General features: G+C 43.2%; 1 protein-coding gene across 1 annotated transcript; it reads left to right on the forward strand.

Annotated features, from left to right (window-relative positions):
* Nucleotides 1-6,408: 6,408 nt before the first annotated feature.
* LOC128198371 (protein borderless) lies at nucleotides 6,409-16,544 on the forward strand. The gene is made up of 3 exons (XM_052883472.1): nucleotides 6,409-7,524; nucleotides 8,790-9,033; nucleotides 13,143-16,544. The coding sequence occupies exons 1-3, from the start codon at nucleotides 7,345-7,347 to the stop codon at nucleotides 14,726-14,728; spliced, it is 2,010 nt and encodes a 669-aa protein (XP_052739432.1). The 5' UTR covers nucleotides 6,409-7,344; the 3' UTR covers nucleotides 14,729-16,544.
* The last annotated feature ends 2,487 nt before the right edge of the window (nucleotides 16,545-19,031 follow it).

Genomic DNA, 19,031 nt, shown 5'->3' on the forward strand with positions numbered 1-19,031 from the left:
CGGATTCAGTGGATAATCGCGCTAGAAGACTCATTGGCAATGAGACTTTAACTGACTGTAAATTTCAAAGCTTAGAGCATCGGGAGTGCGCTCAGGAACTGTTCGATCTTGTGCCACCTTCGCCGTTTTACCATAGGACTGCTAGGCATCGCAGAGATCTGCATCGCTACGTTATCGAAATCCCTCGGGCGCGTACTAAGCGGTTTAGTTCCTCTTTCCTTATACGCACTGCAAAGATGTGGAATGTTCTCCCAGCTTCAGTTTTCCCCACCACCTACAATATGGGTATTTTCAAGTCAAGAGTGAATAGGCATCTTCTAGGCAAGCGCCATCACTGCATCATCGCTTACCATCAGGCATGATTGCAGCTAAGCGCTTGCTTATTCAAAAAAAAAGGCATAGGCCGGCGCCTAAGGGACAGGGGCCACGATGTGCGCGCTGGCGAGTACCTGGCTCAAAGGATGTCAATTGCTATTATTAAAAAAAGTACAACCGACTCCAATACATGAACGTGCCTACCTACTCACGAAAATAAAAAGGATAAAATAACATTATAATAATTTCTACCTATTGATCAGTTTGAAATCGGTGCCAAGCCGTGTCGGTTGTGTCGATTTTAGTCGTAACTGAAAAAACCATATGAAAGAATTTAATGTTTGAGAAACAAAAATTTATATGATAGGTATGTTTTAATTAAACCCGTTTATACTACAAAATTTCTGTGGTTCTTTCAGAAACAGCTTTAATTAAAACACAACACTGGCTTGGCACCGCCTTCAAGTTGATCAGAAGGTAGCACATAGGTAAGATGTTATTTTTTGCTTTTTAGTTTAAGTTTGAGTTGGAAGTCGGTTGAATTTTTTTATTAAATTTTTTTTTTTTTTATTTTTAGTGTTAACATACCTACTGCGTGTGAATTAAAAAAATTAATAAGCAATTAGCTAAAACGTTATTTTCTTATGATAAGTACCTAAGTACTACAATCCCAATTTTGAAAATACTCCTTAACTCATTACAAAATTTCACCCCACCTTTATCCACACGTAATATATAGAAAAACGAACGAATATCCAGAAAAACGTGAAAGGTATCATAACCAATAAGGAATTGTCTTAACTGTCCTCCGTCTTCACCACCAGACCCCTTATGCAGTCACAACCCATATGTGTGGAAAGTTCTCATCAACATAAAATTAATCAAGTCCAATCACAAGGTAGCTACTGTGAACCGTCGAGGAGTTCTCTACACTGTCCTTCATCTTCATCACCAGACCCTTAATACAGTCAAAACCCATCTAGGTGAAAAGTTCTCATCAATACAAAATTAACAAGTCCAAACACAAGGTAGCTACTGTGAACCGTCGAGGAGTTCTCTTCACTGTCCTTCATCTTCATCACCAGACCCTTAATACAGTCACAGCCCATCTAGGTGGAAAGTTCTCATCAATACAAAATTAACAAGTTCAAACATAAGGTAGCTACTGTGAACCGTCGAGGAGTTCTCTTCACGGTCTTTCATCTTCATCACCAGACCCTTAATACAGTCATAACCCATCTAGGTGGAAAGTTCTCATCAATACAAAATTAACAAGTCCAAACACAAGGTAGCTACTGTGAACCGTCGAGGAGTTCTATTCACTGTCCTTCGTCTTCATCACCAGACCCTTAATACAGTCAAAACCCATCTAGGTGGAAAGTTCTCATCAATACAAAATTAACAAGTCCAAACACAAGGTAGCTACTGTGAACCGTCGAGGAGTTCTTTTCACTGTCCTTCATCTTCATCACCAGACCCTTAATACAGTCACAACCCATCTAGGTGGAAAGTTCTCATCAATACAAAATTAACAAGTCCAAACACGAGGTAGCTACTGTGAACCGTCGAGGAGTTCTATTCACTGTCTTTCGTCTTCATCACCAGACCCTTAATACAGTCATAACCCATGTAGGTGGAAAGTTCTCATCAATACAAATTAATCAAGCCCAAACAAAAAATAACTGCTGTAAATCGTTGACGAGTTCCACTTCCAGGGTGGTCCCATTTTTTTCATGTTAGGATCTGATGATGGCATCCTGGAAAAATTGAGGGGAACTTTCGAAAGTTGTAGAGACGGCTAGTACGTTTGTTAGTGTTTCCATAAGGTATTTTAAACCACTACAACTTTATGAAAGTTTGGAGTTGGTCTGATGATGGAGCCGAAACACAGACGATGGAACTCGTCAAGGATTTACACCAGTCACCTTTTGTTTGGGCTTGATTAATTTGTATTGATGAGTACTTTCCACCTATATGGGTTGTGACTGTATTAAGGGTCTGGTGATGAAGACGAGGGACAGTGAAGAGAACTCCTCGACGGTTCACAGTAGCTACCTTGTGTTTGGACTTGATAAATTTGTATTGATGAGAACTTTCCACCTAGATGGATTGCGACTGTATTAAGGATCTGGTGATGAAGACGAAGCACAGTGAAGAGAACTCCTCTACGGCTCACAGTAGCTACCTTGTGTTTGGACTTGATAATTTTGTATTGATAAGAACTTTCCATTTAGATAGGTTGTGACTGTACACACGCAGTGGGTATGCTAACACTAAAAATAAAAAAATAAAAATTTTAATAAAAAAAATTCAACCGACTTCCAACTCAAAAAATAACTTTAACTAAAAAGCAAAATATAACATCCTACCTATGTGCTACCTTCTGATCAGTTTGAAGGCGGTGCCAAGCCAGTGTCGTGTTTTAATTAAAGCTGTTTCTGGAATAACCACAGAAATTTTGTAGTTAAAACGTATTTAATTGTATTTTTTTTAAAACAATTATAGATAATTAGGTGGTATATCTACCCTTCGCGTTTTGTCCATTAAATTACGGGACACCCTGTATATAAAACATGCGAAAATATAAATAGAAGGTGGTGAAATAGGGGTTGATTTTCACGCGGACAAAGTCGCGGGCGTCCGCTAGTGGATTAAAAGAAAAACATTTAAAAAATTCGCCCCTAGGGGCCGTAGGGCCAAAGGGGTCACGAAAGTGATTTTTAGATATTCATATTTCGTGTCGTTAAACGGGGAGTGAAATTTTGTATGTGACTTCAGAAAGCATTTTAAAAATTGAGATTTTAGGAACTCGGTATAAATCAAGAAAATAACGTTTGAGCTGATTGCTAATTAATTTTTATTTTTTATTTTACACTCACTAAAAATAAAAAAATAAAAAAAAATCAGCCGACTTCCAACACAAAAATCCCCACTAAACTAAAAAAACAGCCAAGTGCGACTCTGACTCGCGCACTGAGGGTTCCGTGGAAAGTTATGGTACTTTTATTGCTAAATGAAATCAACAAAATTCCAGTGTGGAAAGCTGGAGGAGCACAAATTTATACAAAGGTTTCAGTAATCCTTTACAACTTGCCTAACAATATAAGTAAGCCGTTTGACAATAACCAAAAGTCAATACAACAATAACAAATATAACAAACGCATTTGTGCGCCACAGCGACATTCGCCAACATTTGAATGGCGATAAGTTCGTCTTAAAAATAAATCGCGGTCATTGCGTTAACTACAATTTTGGTAAAAATCACATTTTTAGGGTTCTAAACGTGCGCAGTACAAATACGGAACCTTTGTTTTTATCACTCGCGCACATTTTAATGTCCGTCTGTTTTCTCAAAATCTACTGAACCAATTAAGTTGAAATATGGTAAACATATTAATTTCTGTGACCCAAACCACAGTATAACCAGTAGGTTGACTTCATACTAGAGGTCGAAACGCGAGCTATACCTACGCACCCCGAACGTGGGGTGATCGTAGGGTGAAGACAGTCGCGACTGTGCCGCGGTGACGAACGCACAGTGTATTGAATTTTATGTATACTAATAGTAAAGCAATTTTGTAAAAGGAACAGGGTATCTGCGATCATTACTTTCGGAGCTACAGGGATTTAAAGGGTCAGATTTGCGACGCTGCCGCGGATCCCTGAAAAACGCCCCATACAAAATGGCTCGAACTGATGACGTCATAGGCAATGTAATGATCGTTAGATTTGTATGCGCGTTCAAACAAAATTACCAATATCTTTCTTATTTGTGCGTTTATGCTTATAGTTCATGTATTAAAAAATGTCACATTTAATGTAAGGAAGCTAAAACTGTATGAATTTTCATCTAATTACGATAAAATATTTTTAATAGATTTTGAAATTTTATAATCTCATTTATTTTGCAAATACCCAGACAATCTTTGCTTTTTATGTATAAATTAGTTAACATTGACACTATTTACCCGAATGTATCATAAAAATCAATATATTCAAACCTAGTCATCATCCCCATTATGACGACTAGGAAAAAAAGCCTCGCAATTGGTGGGTTATTATTTTTATAAAGTTTGATTAATATTTTGTATTCTAAAGGCATAATTTAAAAAAAATATATATATAAATAAATGCTTAAAATCATTCAATAGTAACTTTACTTTTATTAATGGTGGCACATCTAGTTTTTTGGACTCTCTTCATTCAGTTCAACTTCCAATTCAGAGTTATTTACAGTTTTAACAACTCCTGTTTTATCTTTATCCTTAAACCAACAATTTTCCATTAAATGGTAACGTTTCCCCTTTTTTTCTTTCACACATATGGGGCATGGTTTTGTTTGTTCCTTTTTATTTAATTTAATGTCAGAGCAAATACTGTTTTTATTGTCATATTTATTCCTTCTTACAAGGTGTTCTAATTTTCCAATTTCATAATAAAGATCCTCAGTACTTTTCAAAGCTGCTCGATCAATCTGATCCCCCACATAATTCGGTAATCCGACCGCTATAAGGTCAATAAGTGTTTCAGTATCAATTGATTTCCTTGCTTCCAGTAAAAGTTTTTCTTTTTTTAAACCATATGCAAGTAATGAACCTGTTTGATATTTAAAGGACAGAGCATATCTAATGGGTGACAATCCTTTGCTTGCAAATGTCTCACAAAAACTTTTTTCCCATTTGTGCCATTCTGATTCTATTGTATGTTTCATTATCATACAACTATACCAATCGACACTAGATTGCTCCATAAAATTTTTTAAAACTTTAATTTTCTTTATATCTTCCTTTATGTCAAAACGTTCACATTCTTTATTAAAATCCTTTAGCCATTGATAAGCATTTAAGTTTCTACCATTGAATTTTTCAATCATGAAATCTTTTGCAATATTCCCTAAATTTTGATTTTCAGGTTTGTTTTGTCTTTCTTCAAGCATTTTTCATAACAATTTTTCTAGTACTCCATGTGAACTAGGTATAATTTCAGAATAGTTTAGAATTTCTTCGAGATAAAAATCATAAAATTGTACATTTTGCTCCGCATCCAAATAAATATCTCTTATTTCCTTAGTTAAGGTTATCCAGACTTTTCTCGTTTGGTATCTTTTATTCAAGGATTTTTTTACCTTAGTAAAGTTTGGAGTATTATAAATTGTTTGGTGGAGATTTACCGGCTGATATTCCTCTGGTATTCTGAAAGTTTTATCATCAGGTGTGGCAATCGAAGTTACACATATTGCGTTTGATTTTCCATCACTTATTGGTTTTACTTCAAAATCAAACCTCAGTTTCTCCATTTTTCGTAAAATAGTTGCATAAATGTTGTTTTATAATGATAATTATTTCACATGAATGTGATAGTAGTAATAAAAGCTTGTTTGTGTTTCTATAAATAAAATATAATTGTTATTTACAATATTAGGTTTTACATTAAATAATTAAATTAAATACTAAACTAAAACTTACCTATAAATAAAATATAAAAACAACATTCAAAGCTATTATTTACATCTACTTTATATTTTAATAAAAATTTTAATGTTTTGCTGTTAAGTCAATAATAATGTATCGAATATTTAAAATGTGACAATGTCATGAAAAAAAAAGTAAATTACCAAAAATAAATAATATTAAAGAGGTTTTCTTTTTACATTCATATACCTATCCAGATTTTTTTAGTAAACTAGCGAACCCGGTCAATCTCAATTTTTTTTTGTGGTTCCTTCCCTACATGCCAAGTCAGGATCAATTTTTTATCGTTTCTTCTATAGTGTGGGGTATCGTTATCGGTATTTTTATGCATTACATAAGGGATTAAAGTGCTAACATAATCTACGGAACCCTACACTGCGCGTGGCCCGACACGCACTTGACCGGTTTTTTATTATTTCGTCACCTAGTGTGTGGTAATACCTAGATGGCATCACCAAAATAAATATATGTAGGTCCTTCAATCATTGATCAGTATCAGCCTTATTTAAATCTATCAATCAAAAAACAACACGCATTTTATTGATCACTTCCTATTTTACTACAATTTACAAAGTATTTTATTTGTCTATTTAAAAAAAAGTGTACAATCACAAAACTAAATGGAAACTCAAAGTTGGCAAATGTAATTAAAATGCTGCACGCGGGCAGCCCTATCACATGTTTACATGCCGCGCGGCTGTAGGTATTTATTTCAAAAATACGGCCGAGTTACTATACTGCTTATTATATCTACTGTGTCCAAACGCAGAGGTGTACCGCGAATAGGTGTTTAAATATAGGGGCACTTATGGGAGGCAAGATGAAAAGTTGAAAAAAAACCGTTTGCATTGTGCAAACTGCATCGTGTGATACATCAATTGAAAGAGCGTGATAAAAGCATGTTTAATGTATTTTTTTTAATATTGAAATAAATAGTTTTCAAGTTATTTACCAAAACAGACAACAACTGAGAAAACCCGTTACTCGAAAAATATCAAATCAAAAATTTAGAAAAAAATACAAAGCTTAGTTTTTTACTTGAACATTTTTGTAATAAATTTATAGGTACTCCCAAATTTTTGAATACGAAGGTCACTTTTTTGGGGGCAAGATGGACAAATAAATAAAATAATTTTTTGGAGCTCCAACCACGGAGCTCTCAATTTATAACTCTTTTTTACATTTACATAATAATTGTACGCGGTGCATACAGTACGTAACAGTCATTTTGGTTCAACTTATTTGCCGGGACCTTCACAGGTACCTTCCGTGGCATCGGGCGCGGGCGGCGCGGGGTACCGAATAGAATTCCGATTGTTTGTTTGTTTATTGTGCGTGTCACAAGCAAAGGTTATCAATCGTTAAATTGAATAGACATCAGACATCAGCTCGCAGCGTCTGCAGCGGCAGCGGCACGTACGCGAGCGAGTACGTGGGCACGCAAAGGAATCACGTCGCGGCGCACCGCGCAAGGTCGCGCCGGCGGTACGTGCGGCGGCCGGCGAGGGACAATTAGCGCCCAGTGGCCACTGGGCAGCGGCCGCACTCGCACGCGACATGGGCGCCGCGTGGGCGCTGTGGGCGGCGTGCGCGCTGTGGGCGAGCGGCGCGCGCGCGCTGCTGCCGCCGGGCGCCGAGCGGCTGCGCGCCGGCGTGGGCGGCTACGCCGTCATGAACTGCCTGCTGGACTTCCCCTTCGGCATCGAGATACCGTACCACCTGCAGTGGGACCACGACGTGAGTACGTCCGTCGGCGCTGGCGCCCGCCGCTGCTCGGACGGTATAACGTGCAGATAGTCTCTTGTCCAACAGAGTCGTGCTCCGAGTGGGTCCGTTCTGTTGGCCCGAGTGGTGTTCACAGCGAGATGGGTTCGTGTTGTCTACCGATGTCAATCTGACTCCTGCGGCCGTACCTATTATGTAACTCGGTGTACCATTCAAATAATAAACCACTCCATCGGTTTTCGTTTTTGTGTTCATCGAAATAGTTATTTCAACTAAATGATCTAAACTACGTCATGTTTCAAGTGGCAGTGATTTTTGTTTTAACGATTTTAATAAAGATAATGATTTTTATAACGACAATAACGATTTTTCGTTAAAATAACGTTGGTACTTGCTACTGCCACTAATATACTACCTAATGCCACTTTACGTAAAATTACCACAATTATATTATTTCGTTGAAAACACAATATTAGATGATTGCTAAAACAAAAATACGATGAAAAACCGCGTCATTATCAATCCATATTCGGCTCACTGCTGAGCTCAAGTGTCCTCTTAGAAAGAGAGGGGTCAGGCCAACAGTCCACTCTGGCTCAATTAGGATTGGCAGAAAATCCTCAGGTATGCAGGTTTCCTCACGATGTTTATCCTTCATCGTTTGAGACACGTGATATTTAATTTCTTAAAATGCACACAACTGAAAAGTTGGAGTTGCATGCCCCCGACCGGATTCGAACCCACACCCTCCGGAATGGGAGGCAGAGATCATATCCACTGGGCTATCACGGTTTTTATTTGAATGGTACATTGCGATACGTAATAACCCTGTTGATCTCTGAGTACCCACTGTACTGTACTGTACACTGTACATCCCCGGGAGTGAGAAGATTGTGCTTCAACCGTAAGACAAACAAACGGAACGAACTCACGCCGAGTTGAGAACGAGGAAGGAGTCGGAGCTGCGCTCGCGTCCGCGCATCGCTCGCGGAAATAGCCGAAGGTCCGCTCACCGCAGCGGTTTCGTCGCCATTACAATACCAGCTCGGCTCGGGTGACGGGCGCCGGCGGGCCAGGGCCGCACGATGCGGGCCACTGGTGCGAGCCGCCGCCGCCGGGCGCGTGGGACGAGCCGCTCGTCGCGCGAGCGCTAATTGAGCGCGGCCGCAATTGAAGCCGCGGCGCGAACGTCTCGCGCCGGGAAGTGGCAGGAAGCGCGCTAATTGGAATGACCTACCTCCGCGCGCTCGCCGACCGCCGACCGCTTCTCGTTGCAGGGCGAGGTGATCTTCTCGTGGTACAGCGGCGACGCCGAGCCGCGCGTGGCCGACCGCTGGGCTGGGCGCGTGCGGCGCGTGGGCGGCGGGGCGGGCGGCGCGGGCGGCGTGCTGGGCGGCGGCGCGCTCAACGTGAGCTCCGTGCGCGAGACAGACGCGGGGCTGTACCGCTGCCGCGTCAGCTTCCCCAACCGCACGCCGCCCGCTCGCAACAACGGCACCTTCTACTACCTCGACGTAGATGGTGAGCACTCACGCACCGACGCACACACACACACACACACACACACCAACCGCACGCCGCCCGCTCGCAACAACGGCACCTTCTACTACCTCGACGTAGATGGTGAGCACTCACGCACCGACGCACACACACACACACACACACACACACCAACCGCACGCCGCCCGCTCGCAACAACGGCACCTTCTACTACCTCGACGTAGATGGTGGGCACTCACGCACCGACGCACACACACACACACACACACACCAACCACACGTCGCTCGTTCGCAACAACGGCACCTTCTACTACCTCGACGTAGATGGTGGGCACTGACGCACCGACGCACACACACACACACACACACACACCAACCGCACGCCGCCCGCTCGCAACAACGGCACCTTCTACTACCTCGACGTAGATGGTGGGCACTCACGCACCGACGCACACACACACACACACACACACCAACCACACGTCGCTCGTTCGCAACAACGGCACCTTCTACTACCTCGACGTAGATGGTGGGCACTGACGCACCGACGCACACACACACACACACACACACACCAACCGCACGCCGCCCGCTCGCAACAACGGCACCTTCTACTACCTCGACGTAGATGGTGGGCACTCACGCACCGACGCACACACACACACACACACACACCAACCACACGTCGCTCGTTCGCAACAACGGCACCTTCTACTACCTCGACGTAGATGGTGGGCACTGACGCACCGACGCACACACACACACACACACACACACCAACCGCACGCCGCCCGCTCGCAACAACGGCACCTTCTACTACCTCGACGTAGATGGTGGGCACTCACGCACCGACGCACACACACACACACACACACCAACCACACGTCGCTCGTTCGCAACAACGGCACCTTCTACTACCTCGACGTAGATGGTGGGCACTGACGCACCGACGCACATGAAAGGTAAAGGAAGGGTAGGGTAGGGGTAGGGGTGGGGAAGTAGTGCACATAAGTAAAAGCGAAGCTTGAACAGGTCCGCTATTGAATATATTTTGAAAGTTTTTGTTGGAGAGCATTATAATATGATCGATACTGAGGCCCAAAACACTTTTTTGTTATTTTTGTCTGTTTGCCTGTTTGTCTGACAATCCATATTTTTTATTACTTGGCTAGATCTGATGCCACAATATGAAGATGGGTATACTTTTTGTCGCGAAAATAAAATCAAAAACAGGTGAACTAGGAGTTCAAAGTTTGTATGGAAATTCCTTCAGTTTTCAAGGTACACTTGTAAATGTAACATTAGTGGACTATTTATGATACTTTAAAAAACTTGCAAAAATATAACATAGGGGTTAAAATTTACATCAATTTTCACGCGTACAAAGTCGCGGGCGTCCGCTAGTGATAAATATTTGAAATTGCTAAATAATGTGTATCAAATCCGCGAGCACCACACCGACGAGCATCTTTACTACTTGACTACTTTGTTGTGTCTGCGCTCAATTGCCCATGTGCTGTGCGAGTATTCGCCATTATGGTCAGTAAGTTGAGAACAACGGAAACGATATACCTACCCATACCTACCCAGTACCCGGCAGCCAGGCGATGACACGCTCGACAGGTGACTCGTTCGAGGTACCCATCTCATAATCATAATATTATTCCCGGTAGCTTCTACGTTCTCGACATGATAATTTGGCCATGAGCAACCTAGTGAACATTTTCGCTGTTTACGACACCGGCCTCATTTCGTTATACCTACCTACCGGCGCACACGACTACAATGCGACTACACGACTGAGTGAGTTGTGACAATCATTGTGTCCACTCGGCCACTCGGTCAATTGACTGAGCAAACGACACATTGTCCTCTCCTGTAGACAATACTTGTGGCAGAGTAAAGACACCGGTGCGACTGCTGCCCCTACATGCAGTAGTCTACTCCCGCGAGGGAGTTTCTAGGGTTCCGTAGTCGATATAGGAACGAAACCTTTATAGTTTGATTAAGTTTCGCTATGTCCGTCTGTCTGTCCGCAGTAGGTACAGCTTATATATTATTTAGTATCCTACTAGAAGTCCGTAATTTAGCGTAAGTAGTGAAATACGAGTACATCCATACTGTCCATACTTTTATACTAATATTATAAATGCGAAAGTTTGTCCGTTTGTCTGTCTGTTATCTTTCCACCACGGCTAAACCGCTGAATCAATCGAGATGAATTTTGGTGAAGTGATAAATGGGGCCTTGGAGAAAAACGGCCTCCGTTGCGCAGTGGTATGCGCGGTGGATTTACAAAACGGAGGTCCTGGGTTCGATCCCCGGCTGGGCAGATTGAGATTTTCTTAATTTGTCCAGGTCTGGCTGGTGGGAGGCTTCGGCCGTGGCTAGTTACCACCCTACCGGCAAAGACGTACCGCCAAGCAATTTAGCGTTCCGGTAAGATGCCGTGTAGAAACCGAAAGGGGTGTGGATTTTCATCCTCCTTCTAACAAGTTAGCCCGCTTAATAATTAATGAAGTATGTTTTTATAATTGTAATATTTTTTTAACATGATCATGATATCTTGAAATCCTCAGAATGAGGATAATTGATACACATATTGCAGTATTCGAAAAACATTTTTTCTCAACTCGAGTCTATAGCGTCGAATGTCGAACGATATTATATTAATTACGTAAATCCGTTCAGCAGTTTGGAAGATATAAGGTAATGAGAATTTTTACACACACCCACACACACGCACACACACACACATACACACACACAAACACACACAAACACGCGCACGCACGCACGCACGCACGCACGAACACGCACTCACGCACCCATAATAAAATATACTTAGTCTTATAGGCCGTACAGACTACTTTAGTATTTTAGTCGAGTACGAACAATTTTTGGGCGGCAAATTCAAAAATTGTTCGTATTCGACTAAATTACTAAAGTAGTCCGAACTAGGCATAAGATCCGGTTTTCGAATTGTATTAATTTACTAGCGGACGCACGCGACTTCGTCCGCCCTTAGACCTCTTCAATCCAGCCCTTACACCAGTAGTATCGCTGTAAAAATGCCGTAACTTCTCCCATTTTCCCAACATTTCCATTCACTGCTCTGCTCCTATTAATCGTAGCGTGATGAAAGTATACTATAACCTGCCCAGGAGTGTGAAGAATAATTGTACCAAGTTTCGTTAAAATCCGTCGAGTACTTTTTATTTTTCTATAACGAACATACAGACAGAGAGACAAACAGACACTCAAAAATTTTACTGATTGCTTTTTTGGCATCAATAAGGATCACTAATCACTGATAGTTATTTTGGAAATATATTTCATTTTTATTTTTTTTTTATTTAATACTCTTTATTTGTACACCACAAAAATAAAAGAAAACAAGCAAAACAGAAACACAAGAAAAAGTAGAATACAAAAGGCGGCCTTATCGCTTATATAGTAGCGATCTCTTCCAGGCAACCTTAATTTCATGTACAGAATTGACCTCCCTACAGATGTAGAGATATAATATGTACTATACAGATGTATAGTATTGATAATAAATATTATACCTGTTATTTATAAATGATAAGAAATATTACACTTTCATTTGACATATTACACGACTAAATAACTGATGAGAGTATAATATATGTAATGTGTAGGTTTGCACATAAGAAAATACTATACTTTTCGCTTTAACTGGTTTATTTTGTTTTCTTGAATTCGTAACACTTTTAAGTGACAATCAATATAATACTTTTACTAATTCTTCATATGTTTTAAGGTGTTAGCATTTGTACACGTTGTAAAGATTGTCCGTTTCCTTTTGTTCGCCTTGAAAGTCGACTTGTATTCTCTTTGACGTTTTGGGAGTTACAGGCGTCCTCTTGTGTCCTCTCCGTACATCAGTTCGTGAATATGAATTTAGCGCGCGAACATAATGTATACTGTTCATATGTGGCCACTCACAGTTGCAGTGGTGACCTTTACGTTTTCTTTTCCGTTGGGTGACCTTTACGTTTTCTTTTCCGTTGGGTATAACTCGACCCGGGTCGAGATTAGATGAATCTCGACGCGAGATGACGGCGGATCGCAAAGTTCGTCGCAGTCAGGTTCCGCGGACCTTGCAGGCGCGGGAGGCAACCTGATCGCCACGCCGCCCACCAACGTGACGGTGCTGGAGGGCGAGTGGGCCGAGCTGCAGTGCGCGCCCGCCAGCGCCGCCTGGCGCGTGCAGTGGCTGCGCGGCGCCGAGCCCGCGCCCGCGCCCGCCGCCAACGGCAGCCTGCTGCTGCGCGCCGCCGCCGCCGACCGCGCGCGCTACGAGTGCCGCGTGTCGGCGCCCGACGGCCGCGCGCAGAGCGCCGCCGCGCACCTCGACGTGCAGTACGCGGCGCGCGTTACGCACGCGCCCGCCGAGCGCCTGCTGGCGCACGGCCGCCCCGCCAGCCTCGACTGCCACTTCAGCGCCAACCCGCCGCTCACCAACCTGCGCTGGGAGAAGGACGGCTTCCTGTTCGACCCCTACAACGTGCCCGGCGTGTTCTACAGCCGCAACGGCAGCCTGCTGTTCAACCGCGTGGACGAGTCGCACGCCGGCGAGTACTCCTGCACGCCGTACAACGCGCTGGGCTCGGCGGGCGCGTCCCGCGGCGTGCGCGTGCGCGTGCTGCGCCCGCCCGCGCTGGCCGCCGCGCCGCCGCCGCTGCTGCTGGCGCGCGCGGGCGCCGCCGCCGTGCTGCCGTGCGCGCCGCGCGCGCAGGAGCCCGCGCCCGCCGTGCGCTGGAGCCGGCGCGACGGCCGCCCGCTGCCCGCCGGCGCGCGGCTCAGCGGCGGCAACCTCACGTTCGGCGCCGTGGCGGCCGAGGACCGCGGCGTGTACGTCTGCCGCGTCAGCAACGACGCGGCCGAGCTGCGCGCCGAGAGCGAGCTGCTGGTGGAGGCGGCGCCGGCGCGCGCGCCGCACGCGCTGGCGGCCGCGCCCGCGCCCGGCGGCCTGCGCCTGCGCTGGGCGGCCGGCGGCGCGGCGGACGCCGAGCACGCCGTGTGGTACCGCGAGCGCGGCGCGGGCGAGTGGCGCACGCAGCGCGTGCTGACGCGCGGCGCCACGCACGCCACGCTGCTGGGGCTGCGCGCCGGCGTCGAGTACGAGCTGCGCGTGCTGGCGCAGGACCACGTCGGCGACGGGCTGTTCAGCAAGCCGGTGTTCGCGCGCGCCGCCGGGCCCGCGCTCGACGAGGACGCCGCCACCGAAGTCGCGACGGAGGCGGAGGAGGCGGAGGAGGAGGCGGGCGAGGCGACGGACGCGCCCGACGCGCCGGCGACGGACGCCGCGGCGCCGTGGGGCGCGGAGGAGCCGCTGGAGGTGAGCGTGCGGCTGGTGGACGAGGGCGCGCTGGTGCTGTGGCGCGGCGCGGGCGCGGGCGCGGGCTGCGAGCTGCGCTGGTACGAGGACGCGGCGGAGCGGCGGCTGCTGGCGGTGCAGCGCGCGCCGTCGGACTACGCGCTGGTGCGCGCGCTGGAGGAGGGCGGGCGCTACTGGGCGGCGGTGCGCTGCGCGGGCGCGGGCGGCGGCGCGGCGCTGGCGGTGCCGCGGTACGCGCGCCTGCGGACCGTGGCGCTGAGCTCGGCGGGCGCGGCGCTGCTGCTGGCGGCGCTGGCGGGCGCGCTGCTGGCCGCGCGGCGCCGCCTGCGCGCCGGCAAGCGCGCGCGCTGACTGCACGGCCGCGGACACCTTGTCGATGACGATTGAGTACGATACGGACGAGTACGATACAGCAGGAGATATATAGCAGTTAAACAAATACAGTAGAGTAGAGATGAGCGCACACTATAACAGTATACGCTCAGACTAATTGACCAACAATATTCAATAATGTTTGTAATACATAAGGACTAGAAATTGTCTATAATTTTTTGAGTAAAATGAATGTAGATTAGATCTTCTACTCACTAAACTAGAAGTCGTTGACCGTGTTTACACCATTCAACTACAACATAAAGGTATTTTACGGAGCTCTATACCCGACGATCAGATTACAACTACGAAACAACGATTCTGTAAAGAGCTTTTATAACCGCATTAAATCGTTGAATACGAGTATAGTTTGATAGAAAAGTAACGTCTAGCGAGACAGGCCAGGAACAAACTACGACGTAGGCCACCCACACAATAAATATACTTAAAAACACATATTTTTTACAGTAAGTATGCCTACTATATTAGACAATGATTTACACTTTTGCATACGTTACGTACACAAGGCTACAAGGCTACAAGGCTACAAGGCTACAAAATCACCGCAAAAAGTGTTCCGAACTCGGCGACTCCACTGGCTTCACCGCACACATGCTCAATTATGTTTTTACACTTCGAACACACAACTCGGTGTTGTAGACAATATTATTTATATTATTGTGCTGACGTATCTTTGGCCTGTCTACGACTAAATGAAATGACGACAATTGGCTGACTTTGTTCGCGTTACACCACCGATCGTTTCGCCGCGCTAGCGCCGCGTCTGCTCCACAATCAATGAATTGGAACAAGAACGTCAGCGTGGTCGTACATCTCCGGTCGCCGACAAGAGACCTTCTCGTTTTGATATAAACCCATTTAGTTAGATAAACTTTACTTATTATTTATTGAGCCAACAGCAACAAAAACATATTAACAATTAACTTAAAATATAAATTAAAACTAATAATTAACATTAAGTATATTAATTTTAAATTTAAAATAACTAAAACATTTATAAGAAATACACGCCATATGTTTGTTCACCCAGAGTAATGTTACACAACATTACTCTGGGTGCAGGGTGCACATACAATACGTAGGCAATTTGTAGATGACCTAGGTTATGTATGCATATAATGAACAATCATATTAATTTATATGTTTCCAGAACGCCCCAGGTAAATCATACATTGTCTAGGCAATGTATAGACTACCTAAGTTATACACATACACATATGCCGGTAGTATTTAAATATATCATTTTGTTTTGTTTCGTATTTATCAAACGTCGCGTCGCTAGCTAACGTACGACAGGTTTAATGCGTTTCTCACCTACAAAATATAGCTTTATTTTAATAAATGTGGACGGAATGAAAGCTAATTAGTTAATTAGTGAACAAAATCAATTTAGAACCCTCCACACGACGACGCTAGGCCCTGTCAGTTCCTGCGTCCGCGTGTCTTTCGTTTTTGTACGATGCAACCTTTATGACATTTCAAAACAACGTGCCCAATACAATAATACAATAAATATATCAGCGGTAACGTCGGCGCGGCGGCTCGACGTTAGCGTACTTATGTACGAGCTGCGAGTAGCGACGACCGCAGCGTTTCCGTGACGTCATGAAGCTTGCATCGCGCTGTACCTAATCATTTCTAATTAAAAATTGTACATACGTACCTGCTATATATTTTTTTTTCTCTCTGTTAATAGTTATGATAAGTCAAATTGTTTGCGTGAATGAAGTATTTAGATTTTGTTTATTTTTAAAATAAAAGGTTTTTTTATAAAGTGTTTTTTATTCCGATGCAGTTCTTGCGCTCCCGCCTGGTCCAGCAGTCAGTCGAGTACTAAGAGGGACTAATAAATGAATTTGGTACCCATATTGCAATATTCTAAAAAAGAAATATATTTACCTCGAGGCTAAAGCGTCTCACAGTCGTCGTGTTGGTTTTTTTTACTTCACCTATTTAAGAACACTTGGGTTACCAACACGAATCTAACTATATGTTAATTCAGTAACTCCGTTCAGCGGTTTGGAATATTTGAGTTATGAGGTAATGATAGTACCGTATGATATAAGTGCGGTAAGTTGAAAATTACAGCCGAGGCGATATGGCAGCTCGAGCCAAAGGCGAGAGCTATAAAGCTATATAAGTAAGGAAGCTGAGCTGAGAGAAGCATCTTTGCCTGTTTTCCTTATGATGACATTTTGTCATTTTGTCACTTTTGCACAGATGACGAAGTGCTCACACCAGCGTTTGTTTTTGACGTAACAACGTCTTATGATTCCATGAAGCCAGATGCAAACTCGAAAAAAGATGACGTCATGCGTCGTTACCTTGCTCTAGGGTTGCTACCTTTTTTTTTACAAGAAATAAAGTATATATAGTAGTGTAAAAAAAGTAGGTAAGCTCGAGCGAGCTCTAGGGTTACCAAGTTTTTTTACAAGAATAAAAATATATTCCGGTCTATGAACATTATTAAACAGTATTTCAGAAAAACGAACAGTATTTTATTCGAACGAAAGTTCCATATCGCGAGTTGCGAAAGGGGGCTAGACGGAAAAAAAAGACCAAAAAGTTGTAACCACACTTTTTGTATACTTAGTACTTAGTTGTAAACCTGGGTCCTCCAAACTCAAAAGACCCCCCAAACCTCAAAAGACCCCCTAACCCCAAAAGACCCCCTAACCCCGAAAGACCCTTAAAACCAAAAGTCCCCCTCACCTCAAAAGACCCCCTAATTCCAAAAGACCCCCAAACCCCAAAATACCCCCCAACTCCAAAAGACCCCCCAACCCCAAAAGACCTCCCGTCCCCAAAAAACCCCAAACCCATTGATTGATTGATTAACCCGAAGAATTTGATTTAAGAAATTAACAATAATCCTGCATAATCAACAACAAAATATAATACATTTAAATAAAATAGAATCCCAAACATTGTTTCCTCCTCACTTACCACAAGTCAATTATTACTAAAATTGAGTCTACTGAAATTAATGTATGGAGGCTTTATGTATCTTTAAAAGTTCTACAAAAAAGTCCGCGACACCATATATCTATCTTCTATATATTAGCAGATATAGTACCTTTTGTGTTTTAAAAATTATTAATTTTATATACTTAGGTTTGCGTCATTATTTATGCTACTTAACTTATATCCTTATCAAAATAAATTATTTAATAATCACAAGGATATTATGGAGATAAGATTTGTCATTTATATGAAATGAAATGAACTTTATTTGCCTTAATATACTTAATAAATATAGAAGATGGACATACAAAATATAAAGTCACAGTGTATTGCCATATAAATGGCGCGCAAATTTTACAATTTATATGATTGTTTGAGTATATATTACTTACCCACAATCATACAATTGTTTTAATTTAGTGATACAATTTAAATTTGAAATAAGCATAAAATTATACATGTCAAAACGAAATTTAGTCTACGTCAGAGTACATAATACACGATAAATAATAATTAAAAAATAGAATAGTTATAGATTAAAAGAAAGTCAAGCATTACTCGTAATATTAGAATATCAGACAATGATTATAATTTATTAGCGAGAAATTCATGTACTGAATAAAATGTTTTACTACACAGCCAGCGAAAGAGATTGGTTTTAAAATTGCGAGTAGTTTGGTTTTTTAAACCTTCATCTAATTTGTTATATATTTTAACGCACATGGCATGAGGTGCTTTAATGACTGTTTTAATTTATAGTGCGTTTGACATAACCGAGCCTTATTTCTTTTCCGTGGATTTTCATTTATTTTGAAATATTCTAAGTGCCGATGTACGAAAACTGAAGCTTCATAAATATATAAACATGGTAGTGTAAGTAGGTTATGGGTCTCAAATATAGGCCTGCATGAATCAGTCTGCTCCATAAGAAAAATGCTTCTAATACACTTTTTTTGTGTTACAAACAGTTTGTTAATTAGTTAAATAGTTTCGGAGATAATACAAAATTTCTAAAAGACGCAGAAATTCCGCTATATGACGCCCCGCGCTTTCAATAACGTAGTTCCCGTTCCCGTGTGAATATGGGAATCTAATATAGCCTATGACACTCGCAAATAACGTAACTTTCTATTGGTAAAACAATCTTTCAAATCAGTCCAGTACCAGTACCCTACCCGTAACACAGGGGTAGAATACAGTTACGGTACGGGTAGGGTAGGAGTAGGGTAGAGGTAGGAGATTGATACTGAAGCCTATTTTTTATTTTTTGTCTGTCTGTTTACCTTTTTTTGACCGG

Source organism: Bicyclus anynana, chromosome 9 (genome assembly GCF_947172395.1).
Source record: "Bicyclus anynana chromosome 9, ilBicAnyn1.1, whole genome shotgun sequence".
NCBI classification, from domain to species: domain Eukaryota; kingdom Metazoa; phylum Arthropoda; class Insecta; order Lepidoptera; family Nymphalidae; genus Bicyclus; species Bicyclus anynana.

Excerpts from the sequence above, each read along its gene's own strand:
- LOC128198371 (XM_052883472.1), top strand. The coding sequence starts at position 7,345 with ATGGGCGCCGCGTGGGCGCTGTGGGCGGCGTGCGCGCTGTGGGCGAGC. Across the intron at positions 7,525-8,789 it reads ACCTGCAGTGGGACCACGAC|GGCGAGGTGATCTTCTCGTG; the intron begins GTGAGTACGTCC and ends TTCTCGTTGCAG. Across the intron at positions 9,034-13,142 it reads CTACTACCTCGACGTAGATG|GCGCGGGAGGCAACCTGATC; the intron begins GTGAGCACTCAC and ends CGGACCTTGCAG.